The 18,342-nt window shown below is 40.8% G+C and overlaps 2 protein-coding genes across 6 annotated transcripts in view; one reads left to right on the plus strand and one right to left on the minus strand.

Moving 5' to 3' along the window:
- Window positions 1-2,697: 2,697 nt before the first annotated feature.
- On the minus strand, window positions 2,698-5,295 carry LOC122772590 (gonadotropin subunit beta-1-like). 2 transcript variants are annotated; one of them, XM_044030768.1, is made up of 3 exons: window positions 5,265-5,295; window positions 4,000-4,183; window positions 2,698-2,979 (listed from the first exon to the last, which is right to left on the minus strand). In XM_044030768.1, the coding sequence occupies exons 1-3, from the start codon at window positions 5,282-5,284 to the stop codon at window positions 2,776-2,778; spliced, it is 408 nt and encodes a 135-aa protein (XP_043886703.1). In that variant the 5' UTR covers window positions 5,285-5,295; the 3' UTR covers window positions 2,698-2,775. The 2 variants fall into 2 exon arrangements, with proteins under 2 accessions (XP_043886703.1, XP_043886704.1); XM_044030769.1 differs by lacking the exon at window positions 5,265-5,295 and adding an exon at window positions 5,099-5,215.
- Window positions 5,296-13,011: 7,716 nt separating this feature from the next.
- kcna4 (potassium voltage-gated channel, shaker-related subfamily, member 4) overlaps window positions 13,012-18,342 on the plus strand; it is a 44,218-nt gene continuing 38,887 nt past the window's right edge. For 3 of the 4 annotated variants that reach the window (XM_044030153.1, XM_044030151.1, XM_044030152.1), the window contains exons 1-2: window positions 13,012-13,541; window positions 13,825-17,704. In XM_044030153.1, coding sequence (XP_043886088.1) covers window positions 14,424-16,565 — 2,142 coding nt within the window. In that variant the 5' untranslated portion in view covers window positions 13,012-13,541; window positions 13,825-14,423 and the 3' untranslated portion in view covers window positions 16,566-17,704. The remainder of the gene's footprint in view (window positions 13,542-13,824; window positions 17,705-18,342) is intronic. The other variant, XM_044030149.1, reaches the window with a different exon arrangement.

The raw sequence follows: 18,342 nt of genomic DNA on the forward strand, positions 1-18,342 counted from the left end.
ACGGAGATTAATATCTGACAACCTTTGCTTGGGTTTGGAAGTGTTTAATTCAATTTTGATTTAAATGTAGAAAGTATGTCTTTGGGATAGTAATTTAGTTATCTGCCAATACAGCTGCTTTATTTCTATCCTTCTCAGCCTCTGTATGTCCCATTCATCCTCTGCTGGTTACACACCTCTGGCTGCTTCTAGAATAAAACGGATGATACTGTGATCTAGTAAAGAAAGCAACAACCACACACAGCATCCTAAGGGCAAAGTCCATCTTTACATGCCAGCCTCAACAAATCTTAACTTTTTCCCTCTGTAAACAAACCTAAAACTTGTCTGTCCAAAAACCACTTCAGGTCGTCTTCTTCTCATGTTTTCCCCTGAGCTGTCTCGAGCTGAACGATTTGGGTAAAGTATCTAAATGTGACTGCAATTTGATTTCATTATATATATTTAAAGTCAAGCTTCAAATTAGTAACAACTCAAGGTTAGGAAATTAAAGAATTATTTCCAATATGAACTGAGGATTCGTTTTTATTATCGATTAATCCGATGATGACTTTCTTGGGAGGTTTTTTTAATTTTGTCCACAAACCACAGTTATTCATTTTGTTGTCATATAAGAAGGTATGAACATATTTCACATTTAAGAATCTAAAATCAAAGTACTTTTTATTTTATAATAGAGTCACTAACTGGTTTATCAAAAACCATTTATCAAAATAACAATTGCAATTTGCTAATTGGGTTTCTATTGAACTAAGTGTAACGTTAATAATGAAATTATTAATCCTTTACCCTTACAGCTGTCCGATACACAACTAACCTCTTTTTTAATGTTGTTAATTATATATCATTAATCCCTGAATTTAATCTTTTCATTGTAACAAGTGATTGAATTATTGTAATCATGATCAAACCTAAATTATATCATGCTGAAACTGTTGTGGTTCACCCTCATGTGGCTGAGACAATGCAAAGGAACGCGTGACCCGTCATACATTCTTTGTATTTGTTTAAGATATTCTACTTGTGTTTAGTCTTCTTAGACGTCGATCCATAAAAGTGAGAAAATCACAATCTCCGCATCATCTCCCTGTTTAATCTGTCTCTTAAGAGTCGCCATCAGTGTAATTCTTGATTTCAGAAGTACCCATTTTTTTCAAATTTGGAAAAAGATTTGGTGGTGTAACAATTTAATTATATTTAATTCCACTTGATGGGCAATAAAAGCAAATATCTAATGTTTTAGATTTTTTTTTTATTATTTCTTTTACATGTGGGGGGAAAAATCCTCCATATGGGTCCTAGTTAAAACACTAAATACAAAACTAAATCATTACACTATTGTGTCCACCAGATCCCTCTTTAATTCCCTTGGTAGGTGTATGGATTGAAATTATGATTAAAAAAGGAAAATAGCCCTATATCCTTGAATTCAGCTCTCACGCTGACCACACATTCGTATTGTTAATAAATTTTAAGCACTGCCCACAGCAAAGGAGACTGTGTTAGGTTAAAGCCGGTGAGTTGTTCAGTCACACTTCAAGAACAGTTCATCATGTTAATGGCTTAGTTTACTGTCATGAGCAGGGGCCTTGGGTATTTCCATGGTAATAAAGAATAACAATCTGCAGAGTCAGGAATCGGCACCTTCTTTTGAATTTAGTATCATCCTCTATCAACAATGTCACTCAGCAGTTGATTTAAAGGCAGAGAGCAGCTTTGTTTGTCATTTATCTGCATTATCCATTAGTTCTGTCCTGGTGCAACCTTGGGTCCTAGTTTCTTATATAATAAAACTTTTCTCTGTTTGAGATTGAAAAAATCATGTAGATTACTGATGAATATTTGACTTGTGTTCCAAGGGTTAAAGAGAATATGTCATGTTTTTGTTTAATCCAAACATTTCTACTCTTTCTGGCAGCAACATACGATAAAATACAACATTGGCTGGTCATGCTGTTTGAGCTAACAATTGTAAAATTGCTAGTTTTGTGCGAGAATATAATGTGTAAAAACAGTTCTGACTTTTTGTTGAATTATGCTTATTCAAGTTGACACTGATTCAGCAAAAAAAAGTGAATAAATGTGTTGCACTATAGTCATTGCACTAGTAACACGTCATTATCCACATCATTTACACATTGGTTTTCCATAGTCACATGAAGTGAGAGACAATGCTCACTTCTCATCTACGACAATGGCCAGTGTGGATTATATATAGTGGAAGAGGTGGAACTACAGATTTTCACGTTTATGAAAATCTGTGCAAGGCCATATTATATAGATTTAGTGTACCACTGATCAATGTAAAATTCAGTGGAGGTTTCAGGGCAAACTATATTTTACTTTTCATCTGTCAAAAAAGCAGCTCACAATCTCAGGTTTATGGTATTTTTGAGGTCAGTCATCTTAGTCAGGAACAAAAATTGACTTTTAATCTCTGTGAATACAAAGTCACTCTGTTGTCTGACTGTCAGCCTATGTCTAGACATGTTTGTCTGCACAAACTTATCAGATTTGCTCCGTGTTGACAATTTGCTAGAGGTGTCACTTGCAGAACAGAGTGAGCTGCTGATAATTCTAAATGACTGATGGTTTGGATTAAGCGCAGCTGTGTTGTTGTTGTTGATGTTACCGCCCCCAAATTGAAAGATAATGAAACTTGTGAAAAAAGGACAATACCCAAAAACTTTAGCAGCGAAGCTTGTTTATTTCAGTCCCATGTCAAGGGAAACAGGAACATTTAAGAATGTACACTGTTTTTTGTTTGTTTTCTTTTTAAAAGGACAGACAGCTGGCAATCTCTCCAGGAAAGCGGCCACAGTGAGTGTTGTCTGGATTACATGAAGTACAGTGGCAGTTTGTGGCCACAGGGTAGGTCACTGCCTGTGGACATCCATTAATGCGTTTCACTTCATAGGTCCAGTCCCCGTTACAGATCACCTGTCTATCCATGCCAAGTTCATGGATGTAGTTTGGGTCCTGTTACTCACACAAACAAGTACAACTGTTAATAACAATGTAGTACATGACAATAACACTGTAATTAAAGTACATACAATACAATACCATTATAAAACACTGAGAAGAGAATATCAGTGTAAATAGTGTAAAATGGATGACAGGTTCTTCTATGTATATGTTTAAATGATTAATTGTTATGTATGTTGTTTAATAACTCAGCGGTTCTTTTAATAAATGAACTAGTTATCGACAACAGCAATGTATAATGTGTGATTAGGATTCTTACAGCAATAATGCAAGACATTTTTTAAAAAGCACATTTTGGAGGGTTTGTGCTGCATGCAGCAGGGGCACTCTGCAGTCTGAGTTAATGAAGTGGGTATTGCCCAAAGTCTTTTTTGTGCAGGTCTCCCCTCTTTGTGTTTCCAAGGTCAGTGTTTCTCTGCTGTGCTGCAGTAGAAGTGTGGTGGTGCAAACAGAGGGAAATATGTCTATCTACCTCACGCTGCATAAGTTTATCATTAACTTCAGATAAACACCAGTGTGAGTTTGCCACATAACTTACAGGTAGCTTTTTGGGAAGGATTTTTTTAAACACTGATGCAGTGGCAGTTTATAGCGAGCATAATCAGTTTTACCTCAAGCCCTCCTTAACAATTTAACACCATCTTTAAGTCCTAAAGGCCCAGTGCGCAACATTTAGAGGGTGTATTAAAAGAAATTGAATATACTACCATTAGTATGTCAGTGCATGTTAGTGTATAATCACTCTCATCTTCTACCACTGTATCCTCCACATGAGGGTTGCAAAATAATTGTTTTTATAATAATTGTTCGGTGTTCGCCTCAGAATAAGCCTTTTATATGTAGCATAACATTATCCTTTCTCTATATGACGTCTGCTGTGTAGTTCCCTGTCACACTTGGTAAATGAAGAGACAAGAGAAGTGGAGTGGAGAAGTTCTGCTGTTGTCATAACCTGCCGTCTCACCTTGTTTGTGGTGTGCAACTTTAATTAAACTTCTGTGGGTTTATTACCTCGTGGTAGCACTGTCCTGCACACATAGTGGTGTAGATATACTCGGTGTTGCCACAGCTCTGCACGGGGATGCTGACGTTGGCTGGACGACATCTGGAGCTGCAGCTCTGCCCCGCCCCCGCTATTGCCAGCACTGCTGCCATGACAACCAGCTGCATCCTCTGCTGGTTGCAGTACAGACGCCTGCCACAAGAGGGAATCAGGCTTCACATTAGATACAGTGTTGCTTTTCCAACCGTTTGGATTTTTTTCAATAACATCACAGTGTGTTAAAGGTGGTTATAGATAAACAGGAGATAAACAGAGGTCAGTCTGTATTGTACACTTGGCCTGTGATCTGGATCATAGCATTCAAGCTGTAATACATGAAGATAAATGAGCAAAATATATGCAAGTCCATCAGTTTTGCTGAAAGAAATACAAAAATACTGTTCAAGTAAATCATTTCAGTGAACAGAGGTATTTTTGTAATTCATTTTTGCATCCCCCGCAACACAACAGAGTGAATACAAAGAAGGTTTGTGGGGTTAAGAGTATTAAAAATAAAGAGTAATCAATACACTGTGAACAATGTGAACAGATTCCCTCATACATCTATAATAAAAGACAAAACTAATGTTAAGGTCCAGTGAATAACTCCTTAAAACCTCATCTTAACACTGAAGATCTTGTTGTTTCCAAGAAATAAGTAGATTCTAGTTGTATTTGGGTTTAACATTCAAAGTCATGGAACACCACAAATCGTGGATTTTTTTTTTACAGATGTATGTCCCTAGAAATTAGGAAATAAAACCAAAAACTCTATCTGCATGGATGCCACAGGAATATGTTCTTCTTTCAGTCCCACTCTGCACCTTAAACCTCTGTGAGAAGAGAGTAACAAAGAATGCCCGAGACAAAACATTTCCAGAATCAGTAATGCTGAACTGAGGTCATTTAAAAGTCACCAAAAGTTGTTTTTCATCATGTTGTCTTTGCTGCAGTGACAGCTCATCCAGTAAAAATGACACTGGAATGAATTGCTCTGAAAACACTGCAGTTTCTGAGAGCAAACTAAACCATTACTACATTTTATCAGTTAGTCAACAGCAGACGTACCTTTGAAGCTCTGTTGAACCTCAGGTGCCAATCTTTCTCCTTCTTTAACTCTCTGAACATCTGTACCAGCGTTCAGCCCATGACTGCTCTCTCTGTGATTTAAATAGTGCTGCTCAGAAATCCCTTTAATCTGTTTAGCCTTGGTCAGGTGATTTTTTGTTCCTACCTGTTGAAGTGATTCCTCATCTCTTTGGCGTCAGCAGTTCAGGGATTGCCCATGGGGCCAAGGCCTTTCCTCCTACACATGCGGAGGAGGAAGATGGTATCTTGAGAAATCTTGTTTAGATTAGAGGAGTTAAAGGCTTAGGTGGCCCACACAAATATGAACATGAACCTGCCCCCGCAGTCAGGTGGAAAACACTGGCATTAACATTAACTAACTTGCTTTGCTCCATTTCAAGCTCTGAATAAATCTGTAGGAAAAATCAATTGGTGTTTTTAGGTGATATTCAGTTTACTCTGTTCTTAGTTTAATCGTTGAAGGATTATTTAAAGGTCAATTTCGTAACATGTATGAGGGTTTATTGTTATCGGTACTTCTCATTTTTGTTTCCATTAGAGATAGCACCTGGTTCTTCTTTTAGTATATGGTCTGATGAGGTTCCAAACGAGCTGAGCAATACTAAAATGTGACGTCAACAGATTGCCAGCTACTGATTGCCGTCACTGGAAGAAGGCTGAAGGACGAGCAGGACATCCGACACAAGAATCAAACTGTTGCTCAGTTAAAAAGACTTAAAAATCCTGGAAACATGCGTTAATCTCCAACATTTAGCAAGGAAATTTCTAAAATATCATCAAGCCGGCGATTGTGAGCCGAATCACAACCCATTCAATTGTATTTCAGTTCAGTGACAGACGGAGTCTGTGCTCCAGTCATGCAGGAAGGACTGAACTAACAATTCTAATGATTCAGTTACACTGGAAAGAACTGCTCTCACTGGCAAAGGCCTTTCTTTATGGAGGCCATTTTGTTTCTGCAGCATCCCAAATGGACAGACCAGTGAGAGAGTGCATTTTGAACCTTTTTATGCAAACACAGAAGAAGAACACCACTCTTTCTGTGAAGGCTACTGCAGTTCCTCGACAACTTGAGGAATGGAGGAGTCGTCTGATTGTTATCAGGTTGCAGTCTCACCTACCATATGTCACTAAATCTTACACACTGGACCTTTAAATAATTTAGTTTTTAATTTTATTTAAAACTGAACTAATAAACTGTGACAGGTAAGAGTCCTGTAAAACTGTAAAATTATAATCAAAATTTATTTTGAGAGTCAGTCAGTCAGTCATCATCTAACCGCTTTATCCTCCACCAGAGGGTCGCGGGGGGTGCTGTGAGTGAGTGAGTGAGTGATATATATATATATATATTATACAGTACAACAGTTTCCATTTACTGTATAAATGAGCAGTAGAGTTTCATTCTAAAACGTTTTGTGGGCACCTCCTTGTGTTTGTAGTCACATTCCAAACTCACTTTACTAGCACAGTGTTGCTTTCATGTTGCAACACGAGATCTAAACATCACTACACTGAGAAACAACTAATTTGGCAATGGTTTGAATAACATTTGCTTCCATTCACAATATACATAACAGCTTGAAATACAGTACCCCCCCCCCACCACACTTTTTTTTGCTTATAGCTGAAGCTGCATGTAAACCTGCTCCTGCCTGTTTTTCTGTTGTATTTGGTTAAATGTTAGCACTGCACCACAAGCTGGACAGTCTGCAGTGACAGGGGAATAAAACCACTTGGGCAGGATCCACAGTTCATCCAACTGCTGCTCTGTGTGACCTTGCAGCCACTGGGGGACTCAGGTTCTCCAGCACTGTGCTGAACTGTCATATTTGCCAAAGAACACTGCAAGGATTTAAAGAGAGCATAACCCCTATGTCTTTAAGGCCTCATTTCCTTGAGGAAATCTCAGGTGAAATACATCATTGTTGTTGCTGCATTGTGTCCCTAATGAACACCGGCCATAGTTGATTAATTTTGTATTCAGAGTGGAACACACCATTAGTCATTTTCTGAGTAATATTTATTACAGCTGGTAGTTCCTCTTAAAATGAGCGCAACTGTGTTGAAAACGGATTCATTATACATGCAGCTGAAAGCATCACAACGTTGCCTGTGCTGTGTTGATATGCTAATCACATTAACACCAGTCTGGTATCCAAAAGGAGCAGGTGTCCCTTTCAAGTACACGTTAATATTGTGGTGTTAAAATAATGATTAAAAAAAACAACAAGCTTCTTTTTCTTCTTCCACTAAGTTCTTCAACACAGACTGATGTTGTTCCCCCATGCTCATCCTCATAACCAGTTCTTCCATCAAAGTTCTCCATCCGACTGCCCCCGTCTCCCGAGACCTCCCATCCCTCAAAGTTCACACTCAATATTTTCTCTTTTCCGCAACAAACTTAAAGAAAACAATATGAAAGAAGCACTGGAATAACTATCTTTCCCATATGCAGTCATAACAATACAGGGCCTCCCCTGTGATGTCACATTAATGTTCACTGCAGGGAATCAATTTGGAAATGACCGATGATGTGATAGTTTTAGTACCCAGAATGATTTTCTGCTTCGTAACTCTTAGCACTGCTATAAAACACACCTTTAGGCGCAAAAGCTAATACAAGCTTTATATGAATCCACAAATAACAGCACACGGCTGACATCACAAATTTGAGTCATGGGTCATTGGTTTTGGGCTGTATAAAAAAAGTCTTTTTGCTTTTTATCAGCACCGCATTCACACTGCTCTAACAGGACAGAACAGCATTTACAAACCCACTCAGTCCCACTTTACTCCCCCTCTCTTCGAAAGCCGTGCCTCCTCTGCTGCTCCACCTGCTACTGTTTGAGATCGTGATCACAGTCACTGACAGAAACTTACTCCATGAGATCATTGTGTGCAAAAACATTCACTGAGGCCCTGAACTTCCCCAGAGCATATATTTAGGTCTGGGAAGATAAATATCTGCAGACCTCTGCAAACATTTTCAGTTTCTTTGCTTTTGATATTTTGTGTGTTTGAATATAAGGTTTTTAATTTCAGTGGATTCAGTGACTTCGCCGTGGACCAGAGTGTAGAAGCTTGAAACTAGAGCTGGTGCAGGACTGGAACTACTAGGATTGGCACTGGGAACCTGGGGCTGGAGCTGTTTTTCATTCTCCGTAAAAAATTTCTGTATGTGAGGATCATACTTGCTCCAGGAAACATAGAGTTGAAGAGGTAGACTGACTAAGCTTGTGGTGAAACCAACTCCACATGCACAAGCTTTATGCACGATAGTTCGTCAGAAGTGCTGCTTCATCCTTCCAAAATATCCAACATAGTCCTGTGTTTTGTCTCTACATCCACACAAGAGCCTTTGCACAACACACTTGGCCTTTGAATGAGAACTTTCCACAGACACTCCCCCTGCATCAGATCTAAACAAACGCCTCCACGGTTCTGCCAAGGACAGGACTTTTGTTTGGTGACTATGCTGGAGGTTTCTGTGTGGAAGTAGGCGCGAGGTGTGTTTATGTTTATCGGCCACTGATGATTACTCACTGCGCTCTGTTTTCTTTGTTCTTTTTCCATTTATATATTTTTTTACACTTACTGAGATAATCGGTCCAACTCAACCAAACACCCATGAGAGATTTCTGACAAGTCATTACAAACATCTGGCAAATTTTACCCTTCATTTTATCTATTAATTGAACTGGTAACACTTTATATTTATCACGTATTAGTACATTATAATCAACTGAATTAATGGTTTTTAACAGACTATAATGCAGTTGTGGTCATGTGATGTAAGTGTTAGATTATTGTCATTTCTCTATAATAACAGTATTGCATTTTGCTGTGATGATAAGCAAAGGGTGACTTATATATATATATATATATATATATGCATGTACTGGCTATAGGGAATTTATAGTGGGCTGTAGGTGTATAGTACTAAAAATAAATAATAACGAATAATTTAAAAAAGGAGCAATAATGTGATCCTCATAAGGGGAATTTATGAATGTTGCTGTCCAAATTCAGTCAACGTTTTTCCAATTTATGTACTGCTTTTGATAAATAAGTATGTCTTTCAAACTAATGGTGCTTTTGTCAGTCAGGCAAGCACAGTAAGTCTTCAGGACATTAGATTATTTGAGAGAGATACTGTCTTTTTTATTCAATAAATTCATCTTCCTTGCTATTTTGGTCTATTTGGCTAAGTGGTAAAGAGTCACACGTTTTCCTTTAGGGTGACAGAAGAGATATTTATTCTCACTTATACATACATGTATACATAATATAAAATATACAAATATACATATAAATAAAAGCAATGGCAAAAAAATAAATAAAACAACAACAGAATTAGAATGGATACAAAATATAGTGCAAATTGTAAATCATTAATATTCTATTGATTAGAGTCCTTCGGTGAAATCTAAGTGTACATTCAGAGAACTATTGTAAACAGGTACATAAAAAAAACTCCCAATGGACATTTTTATGTCCATTATGTTGGAAGGTTAGTGAAGTTATTGTAAATCCATTTTTCACAATATTCATGCTAAAGTTCTTTATTGTCCTTTATATGATAAACAAGTGGGTGACTTGATATATGCATGTTCTGGCTTTAAGGATTAACAACATGCCACTTCACCACGTCTTTCACATTCTTTTTTTTTTTGCCTAGTAAACTGATTTCACTGAGCTGAATTTGTCACAGTGTCAGTTTCAATGAGACACAGAGTGAAGCTGTAACAGATGCGCCTGTGTTGCAGCTCTGGCTTCAGTTCAAAGTGCGTATCAACTTATGTATAATGAGGCATCTTGTGTCCTCTCTCCACCACTTTATATTATTACTGACCTCATTGCTCCCCCTGGAGGTGGACGCTCAACAAAGTGCAAGGGCAGGATATGTGTGTGTGTGCCTGGTGTTGCTTATGTTATGGGGACCTCAATCTGTTTACATAGTCACATTGTTTGGACTTGTCTTCCATATAGGGACAACAATCAAGTCCCTATAACATAAACGACTCAATTTTAAGGTGAAGACATGTTTTAAAGTTAGGCTGAGGTTAGGTTAAGGTGAGGGTTAGGATTAGGCCAGTAGTAATTATGTTTACAGTTAGAATAAATCTGCAGGAAATGAATGTAAGACAATGTGTGTGAGAGAGATGTGCAGATAAAGTTCCCCTTATTTCTGACATCTGAAATACAGAATTAAAGAAACATTACTGTGAGGATGAGCTCTTGAAAGAATCCCAGTGACATTGTACCGTCAGCATTATAATTCCACAAGCATAAACATCTGAATTGATTTTTATTTCCTGGTTTTAGATTTCCTTTCATACACATAGATTTTTTAAGTGAGACTGTGCAGGCATCCAAAAATATCTACATTACAACTAGAGATTTTAAGAATAATACCTCAGGGAATGACTGGAATTCCTTAGAGGAATATTGTATCTGTTCTCTTGTCTGGAATAACAGGCTGTTCTTGTCCTAATTAGAGTTTTTTGAGCCAAATGGATAGGCTGAATCAAATGGACAGGACCTCAGAGGGCTGTAGTGATTAGTGTGTACGCCACCAGACCCGAGGGTTATACCTGCAGACCCCCCCCACGCAACAATTATCTGCACCATCAGATTAAGCTGGGAGGTTTCAAAGGTGCAATGAATAAGACCTTTAATGTCCCAAAAAGAAATCCACATAAATCTGTGGTGGCAATAGGAAGGTTGATCAATAACAGTGACTCGATACAGGAGTTGAAATATCTGGGTTTTAAAATGAAGGTTTTTGGACTTGATGATGTCACTGTGGGGGCATATACCAGCAGCACAGACATCTTATTTACAAAGAATTGACAGCTGTTTCGTGTTTTGTTTTAGCTGTCTATTTATCTGTTAATATCATCATTGGACTTCGTGTATGTCTAAGTATGTAAATACACCTTGTGATTGTGACATTTTGTGTTTGTGCTGGACCACCTCAGAAAAATCTCATCTTCATCTCAAGGTGCTATCCATTAATAGATTTGTTATAATTCTTACAAAAAGTCATGATACGTGATAATAAAGTATGTGTGGTCGATAATGTGAGAGTCATATCTACAACTGGTACACTAACTTTGTCTGTACTCCTGAAAACCTGCTTTCTTCTTTCAAGTGCATAAATAAAAGTTAATGCTGCATGAATGAAAAATCATCACAATGGTCGTTTCATGGACTTGGCTGATTTTTTTTTGGCCTTTATTACCCAAAGGGAACACAGTCTGAAGCATAAATATAGTATTGCTTGACTAATTAATACCTGAGCACAGCTGTGCATTGTTTTAACAAATTGACGACTTTTCTCTCTCAGATAATATAATTTCAGGTCAAGTGAAAGTAAAAGAAACGAGAGCAAAGTGTTCTGCTGTTTCTCATACAAGCTACTTCAGGCTCGAGAGAATGACCTTTAATTACCAGAGTATGAATTGCCATCCTATAGTTTTAAATTATATAATTCTAATTAGACAGTTAAGTGTGTGGAACTGCTCTAGTTACCACTTTGCTCATTACATTTTAGTCACTGTGATATTTTCTGGGGCACAGATATAATGTTGTTTCTGCTGTTAGGGGCTTGTTGTTACCCACAAGTAAAGATTTATGAAAGTATTATGCTTTTATTTCCCACCACTTAAGCGTTGCCTGACATCTGCACAACACTGAAACATCCACAATATGGAATGCAACAAAGAAGTAACTGGGGAAAATGGAATCAATGTAAATCTGTACATCAAACAAACCTGTTTCTCTGTCAAATTGATGATTAGAGAAGAGACATTTATTCTTGCCTTCCTGTTGTTGCAGCAACCCCAACAAAAGTTGGCTTGTTCATTGTAGGAACATTTGTCCAAATAAGTAACAAATGTGATTGTAGCAATTATTTAATAATTACCATTTTTTTACACATTAATAATTCAAACAAACCTCTAATGGCTTAGAAATCAAGATTGACTTTTCTACTTACATTAACAGATCTCTAAATATGCCTGGATCCTAATCCTGTGTTCTGATCGTCGGTGATGGGGTGACTCAAATTAAACAAATAATAAAAGATTTGTGAAGGTTTTTTTAAGCAGGCTGTCAACTAAATACAAATCAATTACGGCTGCCACTTACAATTCTTTTCATCAGGGACTCATTAAGTCACAAAAAAAGGAAAAGGAGTCAAAGATGACAGCTTCAGATGTCTTGTTTTATTACACAGCAAGTAAAAACACGAGGCTCATCAGATGATATTTTTGCCTAAAAAATGATTTAGACAATAAATAAATCACATAAAAAAGCAAATTGACAGTTACTTTGTGACTCTGGTTGACTAATAATTGCACTTGCTGAGCTAGTTTTTCTTTTTCCTGCACATGCTCAAGCACTTGCCCGTTTTTCCTGCTGAGCCTATGAATCGCTTTAAAATGTAGCCCATAATAACAATGATAGTAATAATGATTCCCCAAAATTGCGTTTGCGTTGTGATTTCTTTGATGCTTCAGTCACTTTCCTCCACATTTGTAGACACTTTTGAGTCCTATTTTTGATTGAAATGTCTGCACACACCTCTGTATGTGAACTAAAACTTGAGAGCCACATCTGTGCAGGATGACATGAAACAAGGATTTGTGTGTGTGTGTGTCTGTGTGTGGAGGGGGGGTACAGGACACTGGTTGGCACTGAGCTGTACGTGCAGGGCAGAGGAGGCTGGGATGTGAGACTGCAGTACGATGCGCAGTGACCGTCTACATCCACTGGGGGAGGACCGAGCACCGCCTGCACGCGCTGCATGCGGTACATGAACGACTTTCTCGCCGAGCCTCTCCATCACACACACACACACACACACGCACACACACACACGCACACACAATGGGAGTGATACGGAAGCATAGGTAGGGCTACAGTGGCAGACAGACAGATGTGTGATGCTCTGAACCGTGGGGCCATTTCCACTCGCCTGACTGAAGGTAAACTTTTATCCACCCTCGCACCTTCTCGCCTTTTCGGACGCTGCTTGCACACCTGCTTCTTCTTCTCCCTCTTTTTTTTTTTAAATGATCGCCGTTGCCATCGCACAGGAGGAGCGATGCAGCACAACGGGGGCTGAAGTGGCGATAGATCCTGTTGAATAGAGACAAGACGTCGAGACGCAGCCCAAAAAAGTGTCCTCCTCACAGTGCGTCAGACCACGGATATACAGTGTTGTGGATGTTATAGTCGCTACGTGGACACGACGAGGGATTTGTGATATTACCACCCTCCCAAAATGAAGAGGGGAATTTGGGCAAAAGGGAAGAACTGCATCCTCACCTAGCCTTCCTCCTCCTCCTCCTCCACCTCCAGCAGATGTGTTTGGAGGGGGACTGAGGCGATTTCGTTTGGCCCCCTTTCACATGTAAGTATGAATGTCAGAGTGAAGGTGGTTGTTTTAATGTGTAGAATATTCTGTGCGTTATGTGTACGCTGAACATTCATTCATAACCGAAACCCTACCTTCACGTTACCTAGTCATAATAATAACAACACTAATAATACGAATAATAATAAGAAAACAAGCGTGCGTAATAACCTGAACCATTCAGTCGTCAAAACAACGAAGATCCTTTTGAAATGTTGAATTATTTGTCGCTTTTAAACAAAATGTTTCTCTTCCGTTTTCTCTTCCTTTTCTCTCGCAGCTCCAGCAAGCGTCAGAGGGATAAAGTCATTCAGATTCATCGGAGCTGCAGAAAACTGTTTCTATTGTTTTTTTTAAACCTCAACACATAAAATGGCAACCATGAGTGACCACTGTATATCAAAGGACGCATAGGGCGCGAGCCCCGGTCATGGAGGATTTAACCACCTGATGGGCACCGGAGGAGAAAACGAGGGGAGAGGAGACTGTTTTGGCCTCGCTTGTTGACTTGGTGATTTATAATGCTGAACAAAATAAAGGGCGCTGCAAGTTTTGACTCTGCGTAACGGGCTGTGTGTGCGCGCGCGCCACTGGCCATCATTCACATACTCTTATTGTATGATGTCATAAACAGTGAAGGCCTAAACAGGCTGATTAACATCTCCTGTCATGTAAGTAGCCACATGGACTGCACGCAGCATGAACCCAACTGGGGTGCGTGTTTCACTGTGACATTCTCTTGAATCACAGCTCATCTATCAAAAGCGTTGATGTCTCATTTCGTCTGCGCGCGCGCTTGGAGCATCAACTTTTATCATCTGGCCTGCTGCATCCACGTCGCGCTGAGGCGGTCACTGTAGAACCGCTCACTGACTGAAGATGGAGTTTGCCATGGTGGGTGCGGACGGTGGGTGCAACAGTCACCTGCCTTATGGATATGCCCAAGCTCGCGCACGGGAGAGGGAGCGCGAGAGGGAGCGGCACGCGGCACAGTCCAGAGCGGCGGCAGCGGCGGCGGCTGCTGAAGGTGGATCCGGTGCGGAGGGAGGAGGAGGAGGAGGAGGAGGCGGCGGCGGCAGTGGCGGCGGCGGCGGCGTTGGCGGGGGGTCTACCACCTCCTCATGTGCTCATCTCCTTAACAACCGCCAGCATCAGTCTCGCGCCGCCTCCTCCACGAGCGCCAACATCAACAGCGGCGGTACCGCCTCGCGCCCCTCCTCCTCCTCCTCCACCTCCTCCACGCAGCCGCCACAACACCAGCAGGAGCCCGAGCAGCAGCAGCAGCAGCAGCAGCAGCAGCACCACCACCACCACAGAGTTGTCAGAGAGCGCAAAAAGCAGCGCGGCGTCGGACGCTGGAGACGCAGCCGCACGACTTTCGGCGGAGATCTGCGCCACTCGGAGCTGGCGCTGCTCGGATCTGAGGAGGACATCATGATAGAGGAGGAAGAGGCCGAGGGAGCGGAGGAAGAGGAGGAGGAGGATGAGGAGGAGGCGGATGAAGAGGGCGGCCGGGGAAGCAAGAGGTCAAGCTTTCTGTGTAACATGGGTGATGAGGAGGAGACAGTGTCCATCACTGACCGGAGACCTCAGTCCGGGTATGAAAACGCTTACAGTGAGTGCGGCTGCTGTGAGAGAGTTGTCATCAACGTGTCGGGTCTGAAGTTTGAGACGCAGCTCAAGACTCTCACTCAGTTCCCGGACACTCTCCTGGGAGACCCCGACAAGAGAATCCGGTACTTTGACCCGCTGAGGAACGAGTACTTCTTCGACCGGAACCGACCGAGTTTTGACGCTATTCTATACTATTACCAGTCAGGCGGGCGGTTGAAAAGACCCGCCAATGTGCCGTTTGACATCTTCTCGGAGGAGGTGAAGTTTTATGAACTCGGGGAGGAGGCAATCCTGAAGTTCAGGGAGGATGAGGGTTTTGTTAAGGAGGAGGAGAAACCTCTGCCCGAGGACGAGTTTAAGCGCCAGATCTGGCTGCTCTTTGAGTATCCGGAGAGCTCGAGTCCAGCCAGAGGGATAGCAGTGGTGTCCGTCCTCGTCATTGTCATTTCTATCGTCATATTCTGCCTGGAGACGCTGCCGGAGTTCAGGGATGAAAAGGAGTATCTGCAGCCACGACACAACTCCACACAGCAGCAGGACCACGGGTTCACTCCTTTCAACGACCCCTTTTTCATCGTGGAGACGGTTTGCATCATCTGGTTCTCTTTTGAGATTATAGTCCGCTTCTTTGCGAGTCCCAGCAAAACCCAATTCTTTAAAAACATTATGAATTCTATAGACATTGTTTCCATTTTGCCTTATTTCATAACTCTCGGCACGGACCTGGCGCAGCACCAAGGCAACGGGCAACAGGCGATGAGCTTCGCCATCCTGAGAATAATCCGCTTGGTCAGGGTGTTCCGAATCTTCAAACTGTCCAGACACTCCAAGGGTCTGCAGATCCTGGGTCACACTCTGCGCGCCAGCATGAGGGAGCTGGCCCTCCTCATCTTCTTCCTGGTCATTGGTGTCATCCTCTTCTCCAGTGCGGTGTACTTCGCAGAGGCGGACGAGCCGTCGTCTCAGTTCACGAGCATCCCGGACGCTTTCTGGTGGGCTGTAGTGACCATGACCACAGTGGGCTACGGGGACATGAAGCCCATCACTGTCGGTGGCAAGATAGTGGGCTCCCTCTGCGCCATCGCTGGTGTGCTAACCATTGCGCTCCCGGTGCCAGTGATAGTGTCCAACTTCAACTATTTTTACCACAGGGAGACCGACAATGAAGACCAGCCGCCGGTGGTGGAGAGCATGCCACCGGGGTGTCCTTACTTCCCGGACTTTCTACGGAAATTTAAAGGTTCGCCGTCAGGATCCTCACTGGGCGACAAAGCGGAGTATATGGAGATGGAGGAGGGGGTCACTGAGTCTCTATGTGGTTTGGACAAGAGCCCGAGTAAAGGAAACGGCACAGATATAAGCAGAAAAAACAGTACTAACTCTAAATCCATTCAGACTGATGTGTGATTACAGGTAGAGTTTTTTGTTTTTTTTTATTCTTTTCTTTTTCTAAAGAAGAATACTCCCTATTATGCCTATAGCAGCAGGTGGTCCCCTCTAACTCAAGTCTCTCTCTCTCTCTCTGTCTGTCTGTCTGTCTCTCTCTGTCTCTCTCTCACAAAAACATACACACACGAGCAATTGGCAATTTTCATTCTTAGAACAAAAGTTTCTTTCAGTTTTTCAAATCAACCATTAGTGGGAAATTATGACCAATATTTGCCAAATGGATAATTCATCCAACCTGAATGGGCTTCCAAATCTGACATGAAATTTCAAATTCTAGAGAAGACAACCTATGCATTCGCACTTTATGGGTTTCATCTGTCAATAAGAAAATGGATAGGGATGGTCGTTTTGCAGTTATGCAATAAAAGTAAAAAAAAATAATAATAATGTGTTTGCACTAATGTAGAAATTACGCTGGGTTTGGCATATTTTTATTGTAGAGACAAAACTGTAGGCCATGCAGATGGCAATACATGTGTCATCCTCCAACCACTAAGCAGAAGAATGTTTGAGCAACTTCCTCAATAAGAGCAAACTTTAAACAACCCCCTCATATGCTGCTACTTAAAAATTGGACTCAAATAAAGGAAAATTCTAAAATAGATAAAAAAGGACTTTGGTCCCTGGTCCAACACATAATATCAACGGCTGCTCAATGATAAGACTTAGTATTTAGCAGTACATCAAATAAACCAGGGCTAGAATTATTTTTATAACATCTTCACAAATATTCTTTTCCACAAGAGGCCTGAAAAGCCTTGTATTGTTGACCCACCATGAAAGTTAAGCACATGAATCATCAGAGTCAAAAATGGCTGGAGAAAAGACTTGCCCTGCCAGCTTTTGTTTGGACAGGCTCGGAGCCTTGGCATATCAACCACCTCAAAATGACAATATCCCTTTACATGGACACAGATGGAAAGCTATAGCAAAAATTACTTTTCTTGTGGAAACTCCTTGGAGAGGCGATTATGAGGACCTTCCTCTCCTGTCCACTGGACTTGTGCACAAATCTTTTTTCTTTTTTTTTCCCCCTCAAGAGGACTATGATTACCTCCTGAGCTCAGAGGATCTTCAGGATGTGGATGTCTTCCAAGGTATGTGGCCTGCAGTTTGTGCATGACAGCAATGTGATAACATGTTCACTGACATTAATACAATCTTCCTGTAATGTTTGAAAGAATGGTAGATGATTATGTATGTGATGACTTCACTCGATAGTCATCATGTGGTCAGGGAACATTGACCCTGCACGTTTGTGCTGCGTATGGAACAAAATCCACCTTTTCTCTTTAAACAGCAGTAATGATCTCATTTAAGGCCAACATGGTGAGAACTAATGCCAAAGGTTTTGTAAGAAAGGATTCTGTAGCTCATCATCTAGGTTGCAAATGCAGCTTGAGATCAACAGTATTAATGTGACTGAAGTGCTGCAGAGTGGACTTCATGCTCTGTTTGACACGTTTTTATTGTGTTCACAACAAAACAAGGGATTTTAGTTCAGTTTGCCTCTGCTATCCTATTGCTTCATTGAATTTAGTTAACCTGTTTTTGTTGTTGCTATTACAAAATTCCAAATGTAGTTTTGCCTTTTGCTACTTCTCTTGGATGTTTGACCTATACGTGCAGAGTTTTACACCAATCGCTGTTTTATCTAAATCTGCAGGGAAAGGTTTCTCTGTGCTAACTTTCAATCTTGTTGAACACACACACACACACACTGGTTTCCATCACT

The sequence above is a fragment of the Solea senegalensis genome, linkage group LG7 (assembly GCF_019176455.1).
Source record: "Solea senegalensis isolate Sse05_10M linkage group LG7, IFAPA_SoseM_1, whole genome shotgun sequence".
NCBI classification, from domain to species: domain Eukaryota; kingdom Metazoa; phylum Chordata; class Actinopteri; order Pleuronectiformes; family Soleidae; genus Solea; species Solea senegalensis.